Source organism: Gastrolobium bilobum, unplaced genomic scaffold (assembly GCF_033153095.1).
Source record: "Gastrolobium bilobum isolate Gb01-03AN ecotype WA unplaced genomic scaffold, APGP_CSIRO_Gbil_v1 utg3850, whole genome shotgun sequence".
Taxonomy (NCBI): Eukaryota; Viridiplantae; Streptophyta; class Magnoliopsida; order Fabales; family Fabaceae; genus Gastrolobium; species Gastrolobium bilobum.
This window is the reverse complement of record NW_026897525.1, coordinates 35,960-57,575: the sequence shown is the minus strand read 5'-3', so window position 1 is coordinate 57,575 and position 21,616 is coordinate 35,960. Positions and strand designations below refer to the sequence as shown.

Here is a 21,616-nt window from a genome sequence, read left to right as displayed (position 1 = left end):
ATGAAAAGGTTTCATGGGAAAATGAAAGGATTTTATGGGAGAATGAAGAGTTGTATTGAAATCCTTCGTATTAAATGGAAAAAAATATAGGGAGAAGATTGAGTGAGATCTCTATATGCAAGTTTGAATATCACCATTATAGGTGATGCTTGATTATTTGAGAGTATCTCTAAAGAGATGTGTGAGTGTTAGACCTCTTTAGGGACATTTGATATTATCACCATACTTAATGAAGCTTGATTGTACCTCAAGTGAAAGACCAATGAAGCTTGACTCGTAATCTATTATTTACATAATGAAAATTTGATTTTGAATTAGTGTCTCATGGGTTTTTACTTCTTCACATTGGAATTTTTTTTTTTCATATTAAACAACTTAACTATGTTCTTCTCTATCTCTCTCCTATGCATTCTTTCTTATTTCTCCTGCGTATTCCCAACCAATGAAGTACGAACAAGTTTAAAATTTAAAAAAAATGCGTGTCGGACACCGACACGTTCCGACACGCGATCAATATTTTAGGACACGCGGTCAACGTTTTGACACGCTTCCGACACATTTTTTTTTTTAGGTCTAAATTTTATTTTATTAACTAAAATACAAAAAAATAATTTATAAATCAATTTTTTCTGTTATTAAATTCAACATGAAAAATTAACAAGGTACGGAAAATTATTTTTGTTTATATTTATGTTATGAAATTTGAATATTTGATTGTTTAAATGACTTATTATGAGCTGTTATATGTATTAAATATAGATTATATTATATATATTAAAAGGGTCAGGATCATTTTACACCAGTGTAAGTTACACTTTTAATCTTGTCCGTTGATCACACTTATATATAAGGGCTCTGATTTTTTAGTAATGTGAGCCATTAGATACAAGTGGATCAATGGTCAAGATTGAGTGTAAGACTTCTAACTCTTACACTGGTGTAAGAATATCCCGCCCCATATTAAAAATATTATTTAATATCAAAACGTGTTCCAACGTGTCAAAATATGATTTTTTTTAGAATTAACATGTCGGCGTGTTTACCAAATGGTGGTAACTGATAGCTCAGTTGTCGCATGGAAGCTAAGCAGGTAAGGGTGAGAGCATGTGTTTGAATCTCCACAGTATTGACGTGTCGTGTCCCGTGTCAGTGTATCATAAGTCCCAACGTAGATATATATTTTTTACTATTATTTTGATAATTTTTGTGTTTACTTTTTACCCCTTTTCTGTCAATGAGCCCCGTAGCACATGTGAAATGCAACTACAAAAAGGATGATTGAGCAGTAGGGGTGGCAATACAGGTATTGACCCGCGGGTTGACCCGTGACACGACCCGCTAAATCGCGTGTCGGGTCAACCCGCGGGTCCAGGCGGGCCGTGTCAGGGTCTCAAAAAAGTGACACGTTTTTTTTCGTGCCGGGTCACGTGTTGACCCGCGGGTTCACGTGTCAACCCGGATAAGGGTGACTTTAGTAAATTTACGTTGGTATACTTTAGGGTTAGCCGATTAGGTTTTTAGTCATCCCATTCGTAAATCACAGCTTCATCGTTTCTCTCTGCCTCTCCCCTTCAGCATAGTCGTTCCTCTCTTTCTCTCCCCCTCACAACGGAGATCGTTCCACTCCCCCTCACAGTCCTCCTATCTCGCCCTCTCTCTTGACTCTTGTTAAAGGTTATTCTTCTCTTAGTTTGTAACTTATTCTTCTCTTTTAACTGATGTTGATGTTCTCAACAATGTATGTAACTTGATGGGTGTGCAATGATGGGTACCTTTTTGGAGTTTCTGTATAAAAATTGTTTTGAAACTGAATCATTTAATTGAATTGAAACAAGCGGTCGGTCACCACTTCACCATTGGGGGTTAATTTTTTAAATTGTTTGGGGGGTTTGAGTGAGGAGGGTGTAGCGTATGAGGATGTGGACGCGAGGGTGTAGCGTATGCAAATGCAACCTTACCATTTCTCACTACTTTTTCCAAAACAAATAAAATATCTTTTCTTTTTCCTCTTTACGCTACTGGACCTTTTTCAATTAAATAAGTTTTTTTAATTTTAATTCTTGATGAAGGTTGTATTTACCATGGGCAAAGACAAGGTAATCTTGCTTCCTTTTCTCCATTAACTTTTATTGCAGATTTTTTTTCGTTGGAGGTTAGGATTTCTTAGGCTTCAATTTGTGTTTTTGTCAGATTAGGTAGAATTTTGATTTCATGATGGGTATAGTTGATAATGCTTGAGAATTTTGACTCCTGTCGCTAGCATTGTAGTGGGTTTCTAAGACCATTTTTTTTGAGTTCCCAGTCTCCCAACGATTTGTTGAATGTCAATGGGAATACTGACATCAAATGAAGTCTTTTTATTTTTTGATATCTCTCGTTGTAGTTTCTTGATGTAAACTGAACTAGTTTCTTGATATTTGCTTATCCTCATACCTTATATTTGCCTTGTTGAAACTGCAATTTTTGTTTCACTGCAATTGTATTCATGCTTTAACCATTTAATTGAATTGAACCATTTTGTCTTGCATCTGCTGTGCTTCTGTCTTTGGCAATTGTGTATTGAACCATGTTGGAATTTTCTCTTGCTGCCATTGGTATTCATAATAACAATGCTGGGTGAATTGGCATTACTAATTTTGTTTGTTGTGTATTCCAGGTTTAGTCCAGGTTTGAGGTGGATATAAAGCAACTTCCTGAACAGATTGATACCTCTACCTACAGTATGTTCCTCCTCATCCATTAATTTTATTTCTTATACTGGTTATTTGAGGTCGTTTAATATTATGCTTTAGTTAGATCCTTCACCAGTTTCACTCAATTGTGTATGTATGTCTTTTTCGTAGTGTTGATTTGCTGTGTTTCATCCATGATAAACTGGGATTTTCCAATTAATCATATAGCATGTTTCATGCTAGTTCATGCTTTAGTATGCATGTTTTTTTTTTTTTTTTTTTTTTTTTGCAGAACTAGTTTTAACAAAATGGAAGAGGGAGAGGAAAAGCTGGATGTTGGTGAGTCTGAGCTTAACACTTTATTAGATGAGGGACTTGACGGTCTTGATGATTTAGATGCTGTAGGTCCAGCAAAGAAAAGGAAGAAGTTCACATCACAAGTATGAAACCATTTTGATCATATTCCAGCAACCACAGATGGTGAGAAAGACCACTGCAAGTGCAAACATTGTGGAACGACATATATATCAGACCCTAGCTATGGAACTGGTAACATGAGAAGGCATATAGATAAGTGTGTTAAAAGGGATAGCAGAGATATTGGACAGTGCATGCTTTCTACTTCTAGTAACTCTATATCTGTTTGTCCTAGATTTGATTATGATAGATTCAGAGAGTTGTTGGTTCAAGCAATTATTATGCATGACTTTCCATTTCAGTTTGCTGAACTGCCAGGAATTAAGAATTTACTTCTGTTCTTGCGAGGAGATTTAAATCTAATCACTAGGAACACTGTGAGGGCTGACTGTCTGAAAATGTATAAGAAAGAGAAAGAAAGATTGCATGCTTTGTTGAGGGGAAACTCAAGTAGGGTAAGTTTAACTTCTGACCTGTGGACTTCTATAAACACGGATGGTTTTATTTGTTTGACGGCACATTTTGTGGATCGTGGTTGGCAAATCCAGAAAAGAGTTTTGAATTTTAGTCATATGCCTCCTCCTCATAATGGAATTTCCTTGGCTGAAAAAATACACACTTTTTTGATAGAATGGGGCTTAGAAAAGAAGATATTTTCAATGACATTGGACAATGCATCTGCAAATGATTCATGTGTTGAGTTCTTGAGTAGTCAATTAAGGCTTAATGATGGACTTTTGTGTGCTGGAAAATTTTTCCATCTGCGTTGTTGTGCTCATGTTCTAAATTTGATTGTTCAAGATGGTTTGAAAGAGGTTGACACTTCAATTCTAAAAGTGAGGGAAAGTATTAAATATGTGAGGGGTTCACAAGGTAGGAAAGAAATTTTTTTTGAATGTGTCACTCAAAGTTCAATTTTGTCTAAGAAGGGTTTGAGGCAAGATGTTCCTACTAGGTGGAATTCAACATTTATCATGCTTAACAGTGCTTTGTATTATAAACGTGCTTTTGCACATCTTAGATTAACTGATTCTAACTATAAGCATTGTCCATCTATAGAAGAATGGGAAAGGATTGAAAAGATCAACAAGTTTCTTCAGGTTTTTTATGAAATCACTTGTATATTCTCTGGCACTAAGTATGCAACGGCTAATCTGTATTTTCCCTTGGTATTTAAAGCACACTTGACATTACACAATGCTTTGCAAAGTGATGATGATTATATTAGGGAGATGGCTACAAAGATGTTCAATAAATTCAACAAGTATTGGTCCCAATATAGTATGGTGTTGGCCATAGCATGTGTTTTGGACCCTAGGTACAAGATGAATTTTATTGAATTCTGTTACGGAAAGTTGTTTGATGAAACTTCTGCAATCCAAGAAAGTGGAAAGGTGAATAGCCAGTTGTTCAAGTTGTTTAATGAGTATGCAAAGCATGGACCTGATCCTTCTTCAATATCTTCCTCAACACAACACACAGGAGGTGCAAGTGCAACCACTGATCCTAGCTTAGCTTCATTCTCAGAGGCTGATGATGATGTCTTAAGTGTAAGTTGACATATTATTATATCACCTTCTATTTTATTTGTTGCTTTATTTCTTTTTCTTTTTTACTTTAACTTAGCTTAATTTGTGTTTTGTTTTTGTTTAATTTTATTAGGAATACATGTCTTCTAATGTTGTTACTATGCCCCTAAAGTCACAACTTGAGCTATACCTAGATGAGCCAAGGGTTGATGCAAAGTTCAAATTAGATGTATTAGCATATTGGAAGGGTAATCAATACAGGTATCCACAAGTTGCTTCAATGGCCAGAGATATCTTTGGCATACCCATCTCTAGTGTTGCTTCTGAAAGTGCTTTCAGTGTTGGGGGAAGAGTTCTAGACCAATATAGAAGTTCTCTCTCACATGATGCAGTGGAGGCTTTAATTTGCACTAGAGATTGGCTTTATGGAGCCATTGGTAATATTTTTATCTTATTTATGGTTGTGATGATATCTTTGGCTATCTAACTTTTTTCTCTAATTATTTTTATCACTTGTTTTATAATAGATGGTGAAATTTTATCTGTGGAAGATTTAACTGAAGACTTGATGAAGGACTTGATGGTGGAGGAACCCTAAAATGAACTTGATTCGTAAACTAGTGTTTAATGGAATTTGTGTTTAATTTAGAATATTTATTGTATAATTTTATTTTGATGAGTTTGTACTTTGCACAAGCCATGAGATATTTAGATTGATGATGGTAGGAAGAAATTATGAGGTTGATGATATTTGTTATATTCTCTTTTGGATTATTTAAGGTTGTTGATGTTTTTTCAGGTAGATGACAATTCATGAAATTAACTCATCATGTTTTTTTTAATTTGATTTTGGTTTATTATGTATGTATGTTATTATTATTATTATTTACTTTAGGTGCATATTTGTGTCACAATAAAATGAATAAATAGATAATAAGAGAATATAGCTATTTAGAATATTTGTGTCATTTACATAGAAGGAACAAAAAATCTCATAAATCAGAAGCTAGTCTTTTTTTTGATTTTTTGATTGTATTTAATTTTAAAAAATCGCATTTTTTTTAAATTTTAAATTTTGCGGGTCGTGTCGTGTCGACCCGTGACCCGTAGCGGGCCGTGCCCGGGTTCGTGTTTTTTGACCCTTTTATAAAACGTGCCGTGTCCGGGTCGTGTCGAGTTCTTCACGTGTTGGGCGCGTGTCGTGCCGGGTTGACACATATTGCCACCCCTATTGAGCAGATCCATATGCACATGTGGTAACACATGAAGGTGGCGGGATATGATACAAGAATTATACAATGTTACCAATGGTATTGGCAATGTCAATTTATAAATTCTATAAGTGGAAATAGTGACCAAGTTTTTCCACAATGCAGTACTTTTTTGTTTATTGTGAATACATACAGAAATGGTTCTGATGCCTACTGTGGTTTCTTCTTCCTATCTTCAGCTGAGTTACAATAGTGCAAATAATGTAATTACTAGAAGCTGGACTTCCGTAATGCTACTTAAATTTTTATTACTTATGATTTAGAGATGACTTTGTGACTATTAATTTTTGTGAGAATACATTATAAACCTGCTAACTTTTTTTTTTTTTTTTTTGAGTAAATTCAAATGTATCATTCAGTCATAACCGAAAACTAATCTTCGTCGAGCTTCAAATCCCAAATTCTTTTTTTTTTTTTTTCATTTTCAAGATTCAAACTTGAGATCTTTGATTAATGAGCCCATACTCTTTATCACATGTGAAATCAGTTTGGTACTGCTAACTTCAACAACAAAGACAATGAATCATTAGGTACACAATTGAATATACTTTAGGTAAAATTCCTTAAAATGCTTAAAAAAGAGAGTCGATCTAGTTCAGGTTAACCCAAAAGGCACATATGATTCGTTATTTCATTTTTCCTTTCTTTCATTGTACTTGTCATCTTATGCTTGGGAACAATGACTAAAGTATCATTTTTTGATAAATTTTTTATTCAAATGTCACGCGAACAGTATTTTTTATCAGATTGTCACCTGTCTACCACTGGTAGCGAATTACATTTGTCAATGATTTCGTGACACGTGGCCATATTGCAGACCAAATTCGCTACCGATAGCGATTATGACACGTCAGTTTTTTCCTGCGAAAGTGTGCCACGTGTCACAAAATCATTGGCGGACATAATTCGCTACTGACACGTGGCAGTCGGTAAAAAATACTGTTCGCGTGATATTTAATAAATTTTTTGTCAGAGATTTTGGTCAGTGTTCCTTATTCCTTATGCTCGCATATTCATTGGACGAGAGCGTTTCCATGTGTGTTGCTTTTGCTTGAATCTCCTTTGTTGATATGTTCTTTCGCTTTGTTTGTTCAATTTCTTTTAATCTATGCTTAAAACACTCAGCCAGAGATCAAACCGGCAGAACTTCTGAGTCATAATTTTATTGATTCAACAAATTAAATTGATATTTTTTTTTGGTAGTTGATTAAATTAATAGTTAAACCGTGGTTGACTTTTATAACAATGTTTAAAAACTCGGCCTCGGCCATCAACTTGGTCAGAGGTCACGGGATCACGAGTTCAATCGAGGGATCACGGGTCACTTTGCTCCGGTTTTATACTTAAAAAATAAATATATATCTTATATGAAAAATTCAAAAAATCAAACCATCAACCATCAAATATTCAAAATATATTTAATATAATTCAATCAATTACATCCACAAGTCAATCAAAATATCAAATATCAAAGTATAAAACACATATTCCAATGGAGTTAATAAAAAGTTATATCATCGAACTTAGGCCCTCCTTGTCATTCTCACTCACTTGCAACAACATGTGAAAGAATATCTCTTACCCAATAGAGAACAACAGAGGAGAGGCGGCGACGAATCAACGGTGGGGAGAGAAAACTAGCACGACAAAGAAAAGAGAGAAGACCAAGGAGAATAGAAGGAACTATAATCACGACGAAGGAAATCACCGGATCAGGAAGACTGGGTATGAGTCTGAGAGACAAGATCGGAAGAGAAGAAGAAGAACGATTCAAATTTTAGATTTAGTTATAGATTAGGCAGCAATTTTGTTTTTTTATATACACCAAACACCATCTTTTCGTGTGTAAATTTTTTTTTTTTTTTAAAAAAAAGTTACAGTTAGAGGAGTCAACATATATGTAGAGTCTAGACCCCAGCACCACTAGGGTTAGCCTAGTGGTGTGGGGTGTGTGTGTTAGGAGTGTGTGTAGTGTAGGGTGCTGTGTTCAATTCCTTGTAATCTCCAAAAAAAAAAGAGTCTAGACCCCAACCTTCGAAGAGAGAGAGGATCAATGACCCGACAGGATTGACTCCAGGATGAGGTTTTAAACACATTTTTATAGTACTCTATCTAGGGGGAGGATTCACTTACCACCAAAAAAGTTTAAAACTCTTACAACTAATTTAATCACCGTTGATTTTCATCAATCTAACGGTTATAATTTATTGAGAATTAATAAATGTGACACAATAAATGTTATTAATTTTCAATAAATTATAACTGTTAGATTGACGGAAATCAACGGTGATTAAATTGGTGGTAAGAGTTGTAAATTTTTTTGGTGGTAAGTGGATTCGTTCCCATCTACCTATTTCGAAATATTAGTCGTTATAAAGATTTTTTTTTATTTCGACGTATTTCTCAATTTAGAAAACATAGAAGACATCAACTTAATCATCGTATTCTTATTTTTTTGGTATCTTTATTAAATAGAATGAGAGATCACTAATAAAGTGAAAAAACAATTTAGTCAAATGTAAATTTATATTTTTCTAAAATTAAGGATATATGATAACTTTATTAATTATTTTGCAAAAATCTTAAACGACTAATAATTTAAAATGTTAAGTCGACTAATCTGGTCTAATTTTCAAAACAAAAATTTTAATGAATGCCAAGAAAAAAATTTATTTTAAACACATTATCATAAGATATGAAAGCATATTTACAATAAAAATTAGAAAAACTAATGTTATAATCATTTTGAAGATATTAAATACACCTCAATCAGCTTCTAAGGACATTAATCACCAAAAACCTTTTTTAAAAGTAATTCCAGAATGAGCTGGTGCACAAGCAATGGTGAGCTGGTGCACAAGCAATTCTGTGGCCATTGGTAACCGGCAAGTCAAACAAGCACTTCTGTTTATACTATAAATTGGAACTGCCACACATCTCAAGTCGGTTACATATATCCAAGGGGCAAATTTTCAACCACTTCATAATAGCTCTCTACCCCTCATATAATATATAGTTTTGATTTCACTTCACAGTTGGAAGGGCATGAAGTTCATAATGCCAGAACCATTATATTAGCTGAGACTCATTTGAACATTGTTCAGATTCAGCCATATTATATAGAAAATGGAGAAGGATCCGTTTACAAACTTTTTTAAATTTTTTTACAAATTACATTATGTTCTTCCGGGAGAACATAGTGTAACCAGTGTTCTCCTGGAAGAACATAGTGTAATTCGTAAGAGTTTGTAAACAAAAAAGTTTGTAAATATAATCTGCCGCACAGAAAATAAATACTGGAAACTAGTGTTTCACCACCTTATCAACCAAAAAGATAATTAAATAAAAAATAAAAAATAAAGGTTACAACTTTCAAATGCATGAACATATAGATCCCAAATAACACCTTCATTAACCGTCATGTTTCAATGTCACTCCTGCATACACCACATTCTCCACTCCCATCATATTCTTCAGTTTCTATTATATAAGGAAGGACAAACCTAGGTGCTTGCATTTCCAGAATTTGAGCAAAAAAAAAGATTAACTGTTACGGAAAAATGGTTTGGCCACAAAAACCAAACAAAAATAGATCACAATATCAATAACAAATAAATACAAACCACCCAAATGATGAAGAACACATATCATCCAAAACCAGTTATGAGTGGTCTTCTCTATGTGTCAAATCATTTATTCAATCTACAAAGTAGGCCAGGAAAATTCACGGTTTGTCTGAGAGTTCATGATACCAAAATAAGACATTGCTAAATGCTAGGCAGTTCAAATTGTTGTCTAAAACTGTCAAACAAGTATTCATTGTGACTCATTCATTAACCTGAGATGAAGCAGTGGAGGTGTCAAAGGATTTCTTTCTCACTAAGAGGCAAGTGATTCTTGAAGGATTGGAATTAGTGTTATCAAGACAACAAACCACAAAGTCAGGCCTGTGAAGCCCAAGTAGTAGCCTGTCCTTTCCTACAACCAATGTAGATGCATCAAGCAGAACATGCCAGTAGTTCCTATGAGCCTCTGAAACCCAATGCATTGTCCCATTCACATCTGCTGAATATGCAAATAACCCTTTTGGGCTGATCTTACACTTCCTCCTAAAATTTTGGCTTAATTGAGACCCTCTGATCCTCAAATCCAGCCAAGTCTTGGGTGCAGAGATCACCTTTGACTCCTTAAAAGAAGCAAATTCCTTTATATAGTCTTCTTGTTCAAGAATTGTCATGTAGTAGTTTCCCTTAACAAAAGGGTAACTTTCCCCCACCAACATCATAGCATCCTTGTAACTTGGAGTGAATAGAACCAGGTATTCATTATCAGGCAACCCACAATGCTTCAAGACCTTATTTTGAGCTTGGATTTCTGGGATTGAGATGAAACTTCCAGGAAAGGAGGATTTTTTGCTGAGAATATCAAGTAGCCTTGATGGCTCCAACTGGGTCCTATCCATTTCAGGTAGATTACTTCCAAACAAAGGCTCTCTAAAGTTCCCTCTTGGTGACTTCCTCCTATCATCTGACATGGGTTCTGAAGGTTCCTCATTGATAATAAAGCTAGTCAAGTCTATACCACTCCCATCACCTTCAATGAGACCTGAATATTCTGGGTACTTTGCCAGCACATACTGTTCAACATATTCCATTTCTTTCTGTGTGATTGGACCTGACCATCTAAGATCAATATCACGGATAGTTGATATGGCTTCTGCTATGATATGAGGAGGAATCACCACATGTGGTTTCTGTTTTGGTAACAATTGAATCCATTTGTTCAGTTTCAATTGAACATATAATAATATCTATTATGTCTGTACCAAAAAAAAAGAAAAGAAAAGAAACTGAGAATCAGCTAATTACCTTTATAACCATACTGTTTGATTTGGAATTCTCTGCTATTATTTTGTGTATAGGTCCAACAGGAACATTCCTTGTGTCCTTGACTTCATCTTCTACCATTTCCTGATATGTTACCTGACATAAGGGTTTAGAATTATTCAAGCTTTATCAGTTGAAATAGAACTATCAAGTAACAACAAACATGAACTGTACTAAAAAAAAAAAAAAAAAAAAACCCTTGAATATTGATCACTTTACCTCAGATCCTCCATGCTCCTGGCTGTTGGTTCCCATGGTAATATTTGCCTTCACCACTTACAGAAACATAAAATAGTTATGTTGAATGCCTGGGAAATTTTTTTGTAGAAAGATGGCAAAGAAAACAAAGGTCTATAGAATTGGACCAAGAAATGCCCACAAATAGAAGGAGAAGAGGTAGACAGAGTCACAAAGCCAATCTAATAATTGAAACCTTCTTAAGGGTAGTGAGTCCTACTAATTAGTATAGGGGTACCATACACAAAAAGAAGCCATCTGCAAAATGAAGAATGAAGGGAAAAGATGAAGAAAAACAAGCACATAAGAAAGGAAGACCTGGCCTAACCAAACTTACTAAGATGACATTTCTTGTTGAAGCTGTGAATCTAATGACCAAGTATTCAACAAATTTTAAAAAAAAAGTTATATATGTATGATTAAGCTGACAAGGACAATAGGAACACTCTGGAATAGTAGGTGATGATGAACTGGTGGTATCTTCCTCTTGCCTTAACCATGGTTTCCACAGTATTCTCCAGAATTATACCTTTGTACTTATTATTGGTTTTTAGACTAAACCCTTAATTAAAATTTCAACCTGGCTTTGATTCCTAACTCTTATCTATTTAGGTAAAGAACACGTTAGGAGAAAGAGTTTTGTGGTTAAGCTTTCCAATGGGAACGGCATCACCATATTTGTTAATTGGTTTTGTAACGTCACTCTGGGAATTTTATATTTTGGATAGAAAATGACCATTTGACAACCTTGGTTGAATGTCAACACAGCCATGGCCTCATTTGTGATTTCAAGGAAACTTTGCGAATGATTCTTTTTTTACTAAGAATTATATCAGAGTTACTATTTCAATTTTCCTTAATTTCTGGGAAAAGTTGGTTAGTTAGCTACTTGAAAAATGCTTTTTAATAATTTGTAGCGGCTGCTACACATTGGATGAAATCCCAGCATAAAACCTGAAAATAATTGACTGGGCAAGAAATTTTGGTCTGGTAATTAAAAACTGCATGCATAATTAAATCAACTGCAACATAAAACCAATTCAGATCCCAGAGATTAAATTCAGCACTCCAACCATTATCACTATACAAACAATTGTTTAGAATTGCTACTTATGATGAAATTAACATAGTAACATCCTGCACTGTGTGCATGAGATAAAATTATTTTTTATTTGCCAAAAAAATATATTAAATCCATAAAAAATTTTGGTTAAAAGGAGGGTTATGTGGACAATTTTTTTTTTTTTTTTTTACAAATTTACAAACTATACTATGTCTTATCGATAAAATTTCATTCAATAGTGTCTTATCTGTAAGACATAGTAAATATAATCTTCCCCTTTAATTAATTATAACTCTCAATTTTGAGAGAGATAATTTATGAGGAATGTTATATTTATAAATTTTTTATTTATAAACTATACTATATTTTACCGGCAAGACACTTTTGAATAAAATTTTATCGCTAAGACATATTATAATTTGTAAAATTTTTTTTATCAATATAACTCTCCTCGTAATTTATTTTCGAGGAGAGATATTTTCACTACCAAATTTTTTTAGTACCAACTTACTACCTATCTAATCACCATTAGATTAACATTTTCTTTCTCTTTAAATTTTTTTTAACATTCTCTTTTTTTGATCCAATAATAATGTGATGGATAGTAAGTTAGTAATGAAATTTTTTGATAGTTAGAATATCCTCGTAATTTATTTCCATACCCTACTTTTACAAAGTATAAACTGTATCAAGTGTTGAACATAAGGGGGCATAGGATTGAATTGAAAAGTAAAAGGGGAATTTCTTAAAATATTTCCCGTCTCTCACGCTAAATGTTGCGCGCAAATCCACAAAAAGGACTATTTTTTCCGGCAAAGTAAAACGTTATTGGTTGGGTCTTATTGGTCCCCCGTCTTGAGGTTTGTTTTAGTGGTCCATGTACACATGGTCCCCTTCCAAAAATAGTAAAGAACAAGAAAGTGAGAGAAAATTTTAAAAGAAATGACCGATTGGGAGGGAAGCATATTTTTCCAAAATTAGAAAAGGGATGACCAAAAAAGATGGTAGATCACATTAAAAAATCCTGTCTTGTTGGGGTATGGCCTTCCTTCCTTAGTAGTGTCTCACACTGCAGAACAGACCAATTACAATATTTCTAAATTAATTAAAAAAAACTTCAACACCAATGTAAATGGATCTTTATTAAGAAAGACAGAGGGGATTATGCCGTTTAGAGATGCCTTAAAAGGAATATTAGATATGGACAAGGTCATTACAACAACTTCTATATTTAATATAATTAAACAAACATCAACATAATGCAAGAACAAATGAATGAATGACTACGTGTAACAGAATGATTGAATAAGTGGGAAATGTTGAGGTTCCAGATTGGAAATGACTTGCCCACAGCCCACTGTATTAGGTGGCTGCCCAAATGCTTTATTCTATGTTGGTCCTATTTTTTTTTTGTGTGTTTTTTTTTTTTTTTTTAAAAGCACACTTACTAATAATATTTTTTAAAGATATATAGTTACAACTTACAGGCAAAAAATAAATGTTAAATAGTAATTTTTAATATGTTATCTATTCATTGAATGTAATTAACATTAAAAAAAATTAGGTTTGAAATAAAACTCCTAATTTATTTACTACTAATAAGAAATTTAAATAGTTTGGTAGCTGTTAATAGGTTCAAACGTGGGTGTTGTACTCAAAAAGAACTTAGAAAATGCCATGATTCTGGTTGGAGGATATAAATCTCAAAATCTTAGGACTTATATATGATTGATCATTTGTCAAGGCTTCCCATATTATATCTGTCTAGAATGCTATAGCTTTCGGTTTGGGATTTTCCACGAAGCTCTCCTTGAAAGGACTTAAGAGTTTTTCTGTTGTCATTTCTAATAGAAAAATTGAAATTAACCCCCATCTTCTGGTTTCTAAAATGAAATCAACATTATTTCTGATGTCACTTATGTTGTCATCCCTTTGAATGAAATCAATATTATTTTCTTTTCTTTTCTTCTACCTTCTTCTAAACCAAATTGCCATAAGGGGAATAAAATACTACTCAGTTGATTGAAACAACTTTGCCACTTCACTGACTATAAGCTATCCTTCACTATATATGCACTCCTAGTCCTAGCCCATTTTTCCACGGCAAACTTGGCTAGTTGAGCATTCAGCTTGCAAGCGAAAAATCTAACATCAGAAAAGGGAAATGTAAAATTAATCATCAGCCATTGCTCATCATCAACAATTAAAAAGCACCACATATGAAATGACAAAAATTCTTAAAGAGTTACATGGACTGAAATTTGAAAGAGACCCTGCAACCACCTTCTAGCCATCTTCAAGCTTACTCATGATCACCTAAAAGCACCCAAAAAGAAACTTTGACAATAAACCGAACTTAAAGGACGCATGTCAGCACACAGATAAACGATTCAAATGAAAATTTCTAAGGGAGACACATGTATACTAATTTCTCGAGCTCAACCAGCAACCACAACAATTAGGTAAGAAAGGTGAAACTTGTAACAAAAGCAAAACCATCCCTTCCTTCCTACTCAAGGAGATTCACATGAGCACAAAAGAAAAAGCTGTTATATCATCAAAAGCCCACAACACTATGAGAAGGATGTAATGTAACAGCAGCATTACTCAAAGGAGAGTTAAAAAAAAAATAGCTAAGATGCCCCCAGATGTACTTCATTTTCGTCCTCTCTCATCTCCTCTAGTTCAATTTTCTCCTCCATTCACAACTCAAGCACAAGAAAATCAACCTTTTATTGACAAATATTGGCACGGAACAAAAGGGATGAATCTCACCAAAAAGAAACTCATCCCTATCCTTGTTTTGATCCTTTCTGTCATATCAATCCTCAGACTTCTGAGCCTCACTATCAATACTTCATCTTCTTCCCCTGTGTATCCACCTTTGTCCACCTGCAACAAAGTAGCATCACATGCACCTGAATCCTCAGAGCAGCCTAGAAAACCTCCCAACATCACCACCACCATGACTGAGAAAGAATTCAAGGTTCTATCAGATCTCATTGCTCTTAAATCCCCATGCAACCTCCTCATATTTGGGTTTCAACCACAGTACCTTATCCTCTCTTCCATAAATGCAGCTGGTACCACCATCTTTCTCGAGGATGACCATGATAAAATAAGCAAGGTAAGAATAAACTCCAACAACACTCAAATATACAAACTTGAGTATAATATGCCAGCAAAATCAGCTTACAAACTGCTCAAGCATGCAAGGCAGAACCCAGAATGTGCACCAAACCCAAGATTCCTTCAAATATCAAAATGCAAGCTTGCATTGAAAAATTTGCCAGCACAAGTTTATGAGAAGAATTGGGATGTCATGGTGGTAGATGGACCCAGTGGGGATTCACCAGAATCACCAGGTAGGATGGCACCAATTTACACTTCTAGTGTACTAGCTAGAACTGGGAATACTTCAGATGTAGTAGTACATGATGTAGATCGTATGATAGAGAAATGGTTTTCTTGGGAGTTCTTCTGTGATGAGAATTTGTTGTATTCTAAAGGGAAGTTATGGCACTTCAGAATCACAAGTCACTCAAATCCCACAAGATTCTGCTCTACCAGGGTAAGTACTATAGAAAAGTAGGATTCAGTATTATAGTTCAATTAGCATTCTTCACCTTAAACGTGCCACTGGATAACTATAGTTCAGTTTAAGTATACCCTTTCAATTTTGCATAAAAGAGTCTATACAAATATTATTTTTCAAAATAAGCTAATTGGTTAGCAAAAACTCAAAATGCCTAGTAACTGCACAAAATTTAACCATAATAGAAATTGTAGCCATGTAGCATGAAATGTGGCAAAATGGATTGGCTATGACTATAACCAGTTAACCACTATCAGTGATGCAGTGACACAGTCCTCACTCCTTGCTCAATGAATTGACATATTTTACTACATAAACCATAACTACATTATTTTGTTTCAAGGGTTGACATAACACACTAAGTTTCATTTTGTTGATTGCATTCAGCCTCCAATAAAATTGATACTGAAATGCATATATAATAATTTTTGACTACTTGAATATAATTGTCACCACAAATTTCATCCAATTGCATGATCACCAATTCACCCTCAATAACCATCCGCTGCAAACGCGAACAAACAAAAGAAACGATTGTAAAAGATTTAGAAATTAATGATTGAAATATCAATGTAATAATGTTGCATAAGGGAGCGTAAATTAACTCAGATTATTAAGCCACTAGGATTGATCTACTAGTAAGAGATTTAGGTACATTATATTAGGTTATAACTTCAATTTTCACTTGTATCAAAAAAAGAAAAAGAAAAGAAGACACTATTGCTATGAATTCATCCACTTATTCGCCACTTTGCTGTGAATTTCACAATAGCATATGCATTCCGCAAGCCCGCTTATCTAACAGGCCAGTCCACTATGTCCAGATTAAACATGGCCCTAAACCAACTGGGTCGGCCCTATTTGAGTAACTAGATATCTTATAATGGAGATGCTAACAACAATTTTAATACACTTTTTTTTAATACACTCTTCATTATTAGGTGAATTTATATGAGTTCTAACTTCTAATAGATAATTTGAGCTCAATTTATACTTAGTGAGACTCATATGAAATTTATACAGTAATAAAAAATGTGTCAAATAATGTGTTTATTATGGTTTCTAAATTTTATACTCTACAACTATAGATAAAACTTATATAATTAGGGTTGGATAATTTTTTTTAAAAAAGAAAAAAAAGATAAAACTTACCACTCTTGTAAAGTGTTCACGAACCTGGCCCGGCTCAGCCGAGTTGACCCGAGAACAGGTAAACCGATTATACAATTAGTTCAGATGAAACAGTGGATCAGTCAAGCAATGAAATTGATGCAAACCCGGCCGGTGACCCGACCCAGTGCATACAAAAAAAATAAAATAATAAAATGCTTATAATTTTAAGAAGACCATTTCAGGCCTTTCTTTTTTAAATTTAAGAAGCTTATAAAATAAGATAAAATTATAATTAACAGGATAAATTAATGAATCGTCAAGATTTTATCTGGATTTTACTTGTGGTAGACTCGTAGATGTTAAATGTTTGAAGATAGGTCAAGTATTGTGTGTTTCTTTGTTTGTTGGATAATGTTGTGTGATTTATTATTTTTTCATATTAGAATATTTGGAACTAATATTACTTTTTTTACAGGTATTTGAATATGTTTATAGTTTTTTTTAATATAAATTATAGAATTGCATATACTTACCGGGTCATGTGGTTCAACCAGTAACCTATTGATTAAACTAGTGACCCAATACCTCGACCAGTAACGTGTTCAATACCACAGTGTAATAATATGAGGTTGTATCTTGATATGCATCTCATAATTGAAATTTGAATAACTTTTGTTTATCCCTTAAATTCTCCTAGCTAGGATTCTTGTCTCCTATACCAAAATTAGGGCTTGTTTGGTGTGATGTATAAGGCCTGATAGTATAAGCTTATACTATATGTTACGACATTTTTAGTTATTTGATGTGACCATCGTATAGTATAAGCTTATATAGCAGGATTCCTATATACATCAAAATGACGTATAACTTAAATAGGCCTAAGAAGGTAGGATTAGGCCTGATACGGGTTGATGTATTAACAAATGCAATTCTCAAGAATTATATATTATTTTAATATTAGTATATTAAAATAAAAAACAATTTTTCAATATATAATTTTTTAAAATATGGGAGATTTTTATTTTTATAAGAATTAATATATTTTTTGGACACACTGATAAACATATTTCTATAAAAAATAATATCTTCTGATATATTTGGAAGAATTATGTAAATTCATTATTAAAAGGTATTTTTGACAAAAATATTTATTTTTAACCTATCTAGTACTATCAGTGTATTTTCAAATATTAGATGATATTGTCTTATACAATATATTACCTTATACAATATCATGTCAAACGCTGGATAGTATTAAAATTTAATCAGGTTTTATACAATCATGCCTTATACAATCATGCCTTATACTATCAGATCTTATACTATCAGACCTTATCCTATACTATGTACCAAACATGCCGTTAGTCTCTTCCTTCTTTCTCCTGAGCGCTGACGAGGGCAGGGAGTGATCACCGGTGCAAAGAGGCACGGACAAGGAGCGGCTCCTGACAGGCTTCCAGCGGTGGGTTACATGCATGAATGAATCGAATCGACACCTGAAAGAGAGAGATTCCAAAGACTGTGCAGGTATAAGATTGCACAGTTTGGGATAGCTTATAAGAATTAATTGGTACTACCTATGCTAACAAGATGAATATGCTTTTCGGTAGCCTGGATCGGAAGAACTCCACAGTTAAGCGTGCTTGATTTGGAGCAATTCTGGGATGAGTGACCTCCTGGAAAGTTTTTCCGGAAAGTGTGCGAGTGAGGAAAAAGCACACTGAAAAGTCTCGTGTTAGTATGTGGGGATAGCCATTGATTCTTGAAGCGGTCGGGCGTTACAAGTGGTATCAGAGCAGGGCCTCTCATCTAGTACGGAGTGGTTTGAGGATGAACCAGGCGGAAGCTGGTGGGCTGTAACATCCCGAGCGCCGACGAGGGCGGGAGTGATCACTGGTGCAAAGAGGCACGGGCAAGGAGCGACTCCTGACAGGCTTCCAGCGGGGGGTTACATGCATGAATGAATCGAATCGACACCCGAAAGATAGAGATTTCAAAGGTTGTGCAGGTATAAGACTGCACAGTTTGGGATAACTTATAAGAATTGATTGGTACTACCTATGCTAACAAGATGCATATGCTTTTCGGTAGTCCGGATCAAAAAAACTCCACAGTTAATCGTGCTTGACTTGGAGCAATTCTGGGATGGGTGACCTCCTGGGAAGTTTTTCGGGAAAGTGTACGAGTGAGGAAAAAGCACACTGAAAAGTCTCGTGTTAATATGTGAAGATAGTCATTGATTCTTGAAGCGGTCAAGCGTTACACCATCACTTGTCCAGTTTTCTCTTTTCTTCCTAAGCTGTTTCCACCCGTTTTGGGTTCAACTTGGCGGGCTTCCCTTAACTCGTTTGAAAATGATCGTAGATTGCCATAATATTTTGGGTTAATTTGTAGTGTTAAATTTATTATTATATTCTATGATTTAGTTAAGCGAATATACATTGATTGCACCTAAAATTTGGTGTGATTTACTATGTAATTCCGGAAGTACATAGTTATAATAAATATTATAATTATATACTCTCGAAAATACACCAATATATCTATGTACTTCCGAAAGTATATAGTGCACTTGACGTCCCAATCACTGAATATTTATTTTTTCTATATATATATATATAGGGATAGGATCAACTTACACCGGTGTAAGAATAATAAATCTTACACCAAATCTTAACCATTGATTTCCGTGCATCCAATGGTTGAGATTTATTGGAAATTAAAAATTAATTAATGAGTGAGACCTAATAAATCTTAACCGTTAGATGTAAAAAATCAATGATTAAGATTTGGTGTAAGACTTATTATTCTTACACCGGTGTAAGATGATCCTGTCCCATATATATATATATATATATATATATATATATATATATATATATATATATATATATAATTACCTTTATACAAGAGTACGGGCACACATTTAAGGAAGCAAACTATAGTCCTTGGTCATCAAGTCATACAATTAGATAACAAAAAATTAGGCCAAACTCCATATTCATTGATCTTGCAATCAATGCTACCAAACCATGATGGAATTACCAACCAATGACTGCTGGAACTAAAATAGTCAAATTCTGATGATTAACAATTATACCCACCACCACACATACTTACAAAACAAAAAAGACAAGGAACTTACCCTTTTATTAGTGGAGTAAGTAGTAACCATCACCTGATTGTCTACCGCTACAATGGAGAGAATGATTTCTCGTGTAATTTTTTTTTTTGGAGGTAATCCAATCTTAATTATTTTTTTGAAGTGAGTTGGCTCTTTTATTATTCTCATAAACTTCAACTCTTTAAGTCAGCTATGAGATTAATCTGGAGTGTGGGGTAGATTAGAGATGAAAATATTTAAACCCCTCCCAAAAGTAATATATATGGGGATCGAACTGAGACCTTTTTTTTTTACTTACTTAACTTCCTTACTACCATCTTTTGGTATTTGTGGTGTCAACTGACTCACACTAAATGCACATGAAAGGTAAGACCCAATTTTAAGAAATACGCGGAGGATAATTTTAAAGAATTTAATAGAATAAATGACATGCATAATAGACAGGATATACTTAACCGGAAAATCCTGAAAATAAAAAGGATTTACACCAAAGCATGCTTACAAGGTAAAGAAGAGGTACAATTATCCAACACACCAGCATTGCCAACTCCGGAGAACCCTGAATAGGATATGATTTTGCAGAATGGGAATAAACATTTTCAAAACCATCAATATTTCCATGGTTGAGTTGATTATGCAGATCACTTTAAGGTCCAAATACTGCTCACTGACATTCCCACTTGACAACACAGCTTCATTTTTAGGGCCATGCACCTCTTCTCCCACTATATTAACTGAGAAACAACAATTGAAGAACAGCTTTGTCCTAAATCACATACGAGGTATTTTTTTTAAACAAAAAAAAACAAACAATTCTCTTCCATACCATATATAGGTTCAAATATTACATATAAACAAATCAAACAAGAAACAAATATTAGTGGCATGCTAAAATATAACCTTGACTTCGTAGCAGTTATCTTTGCCGCCCCAAACATGATCAGAATTATTATATCATACGAACTAAAAATGGATCCATACAAGAGAAGAAAAAATGGAGCTCATGGGTATTGGTATTGCAGAAACAGCACCACACAATTTATTTTATAATTTGAGTTAAGGAGATACATCTCAAAAAAAGGATATAGATGGTATTGAAAACCTGAAAAATATAGCTAAGATATGATTTTTTTTTTTATATCAAGAAAATAGATAAGAATGGTAAAGCTGAAGTAGAAGTTGATCTTTGAAGGAAAAAGTGTACGATTTAAATAGAGAAAGACAATTTAACTAACTCTATAAAAAAAAAGAGAAATATAAGAATCATGTTGCAGGAATGACAGTGTTCATTCCTGCAACAAGGATCCGGCAATGTATCTTGAGAATACGGCACCGTATCCTGATTTTGGTTTGACTTTTTTTTTTTAAGCGTGTGACCCATACTTGATTTGTGTGTGCAGGAAAATAGTTTTGTCATGTGACATGACAAAAAACGAACCCATAAAAGAAATATTTAAAGAAGAGATGTATGACCAATATTCTTAAATTCGGACCAATCATTTATTTCGTTGGGATACTCGGTCATTGATGCAACTGGTGAATAATTAATTGGACTAGGAATCTATAGAAATATGCAATAAATAATATCATAAAAGCATTATAACAAGCATATAATTGTCATTTAGTGATTAGTATTATCCCTTTTTTATTAGGATCTAGGTTAATTTAAACCTCATATATGAAATTATCTTAAATATTTTACTCAAAAT

The 21,616-nt window shown here is 33.9% G+C and overlaps 2 protein-coding genes across 2 annotated transcripts; one reads left to right on the top strand and one right to left on the bottom strand.

The window, feature by feature from the left end:
* Positions 1 to 9,608: 9,608 nt before the first annotated feature.
* LOC133307682 (uncharacterized) lies at positions 9,609 to 11,070 on the bottom strand. The gene is made up of 3 exons (XM_061508235.1): positions 10,995 to 11,070; positions 10,758 to 10,871; positions 9,609 to 10,642 (listed from the first exon to the last, which is right to left on the bottom strand). The coding sequence occupies exons 1-3, from the start codon at positions 11,028 to 11,030 to the stop codon at positions 9,716 to 9,718; spliced, it is 1,077 nt and encodes a 358-aa protein (XP_061364219.1). The 5' UTR covers positions 11,031 to 11,070; the 3' UTR covers positions 9,609 to 9,715.
* Positions 11,071 to 14,713: 3,643 nt separating this feature from the next.
* LOC133307662 (glucuronoxylan 4-O-methyltransferase 1) lies at positions 14,714 to 15,667 on the top strand. Its single transcript, XM_061508213.1, has one exon. The coding sequence runs from the start codon at positions 14,714 to 14,716 to the stop codon at positions 15,665 to 15,667; it is 954 nt and encodes a 317-aa protein (XP_061364197.1).
* Positions 15,668 to 21,616: the final 5,949 nt, after the last annotated feature.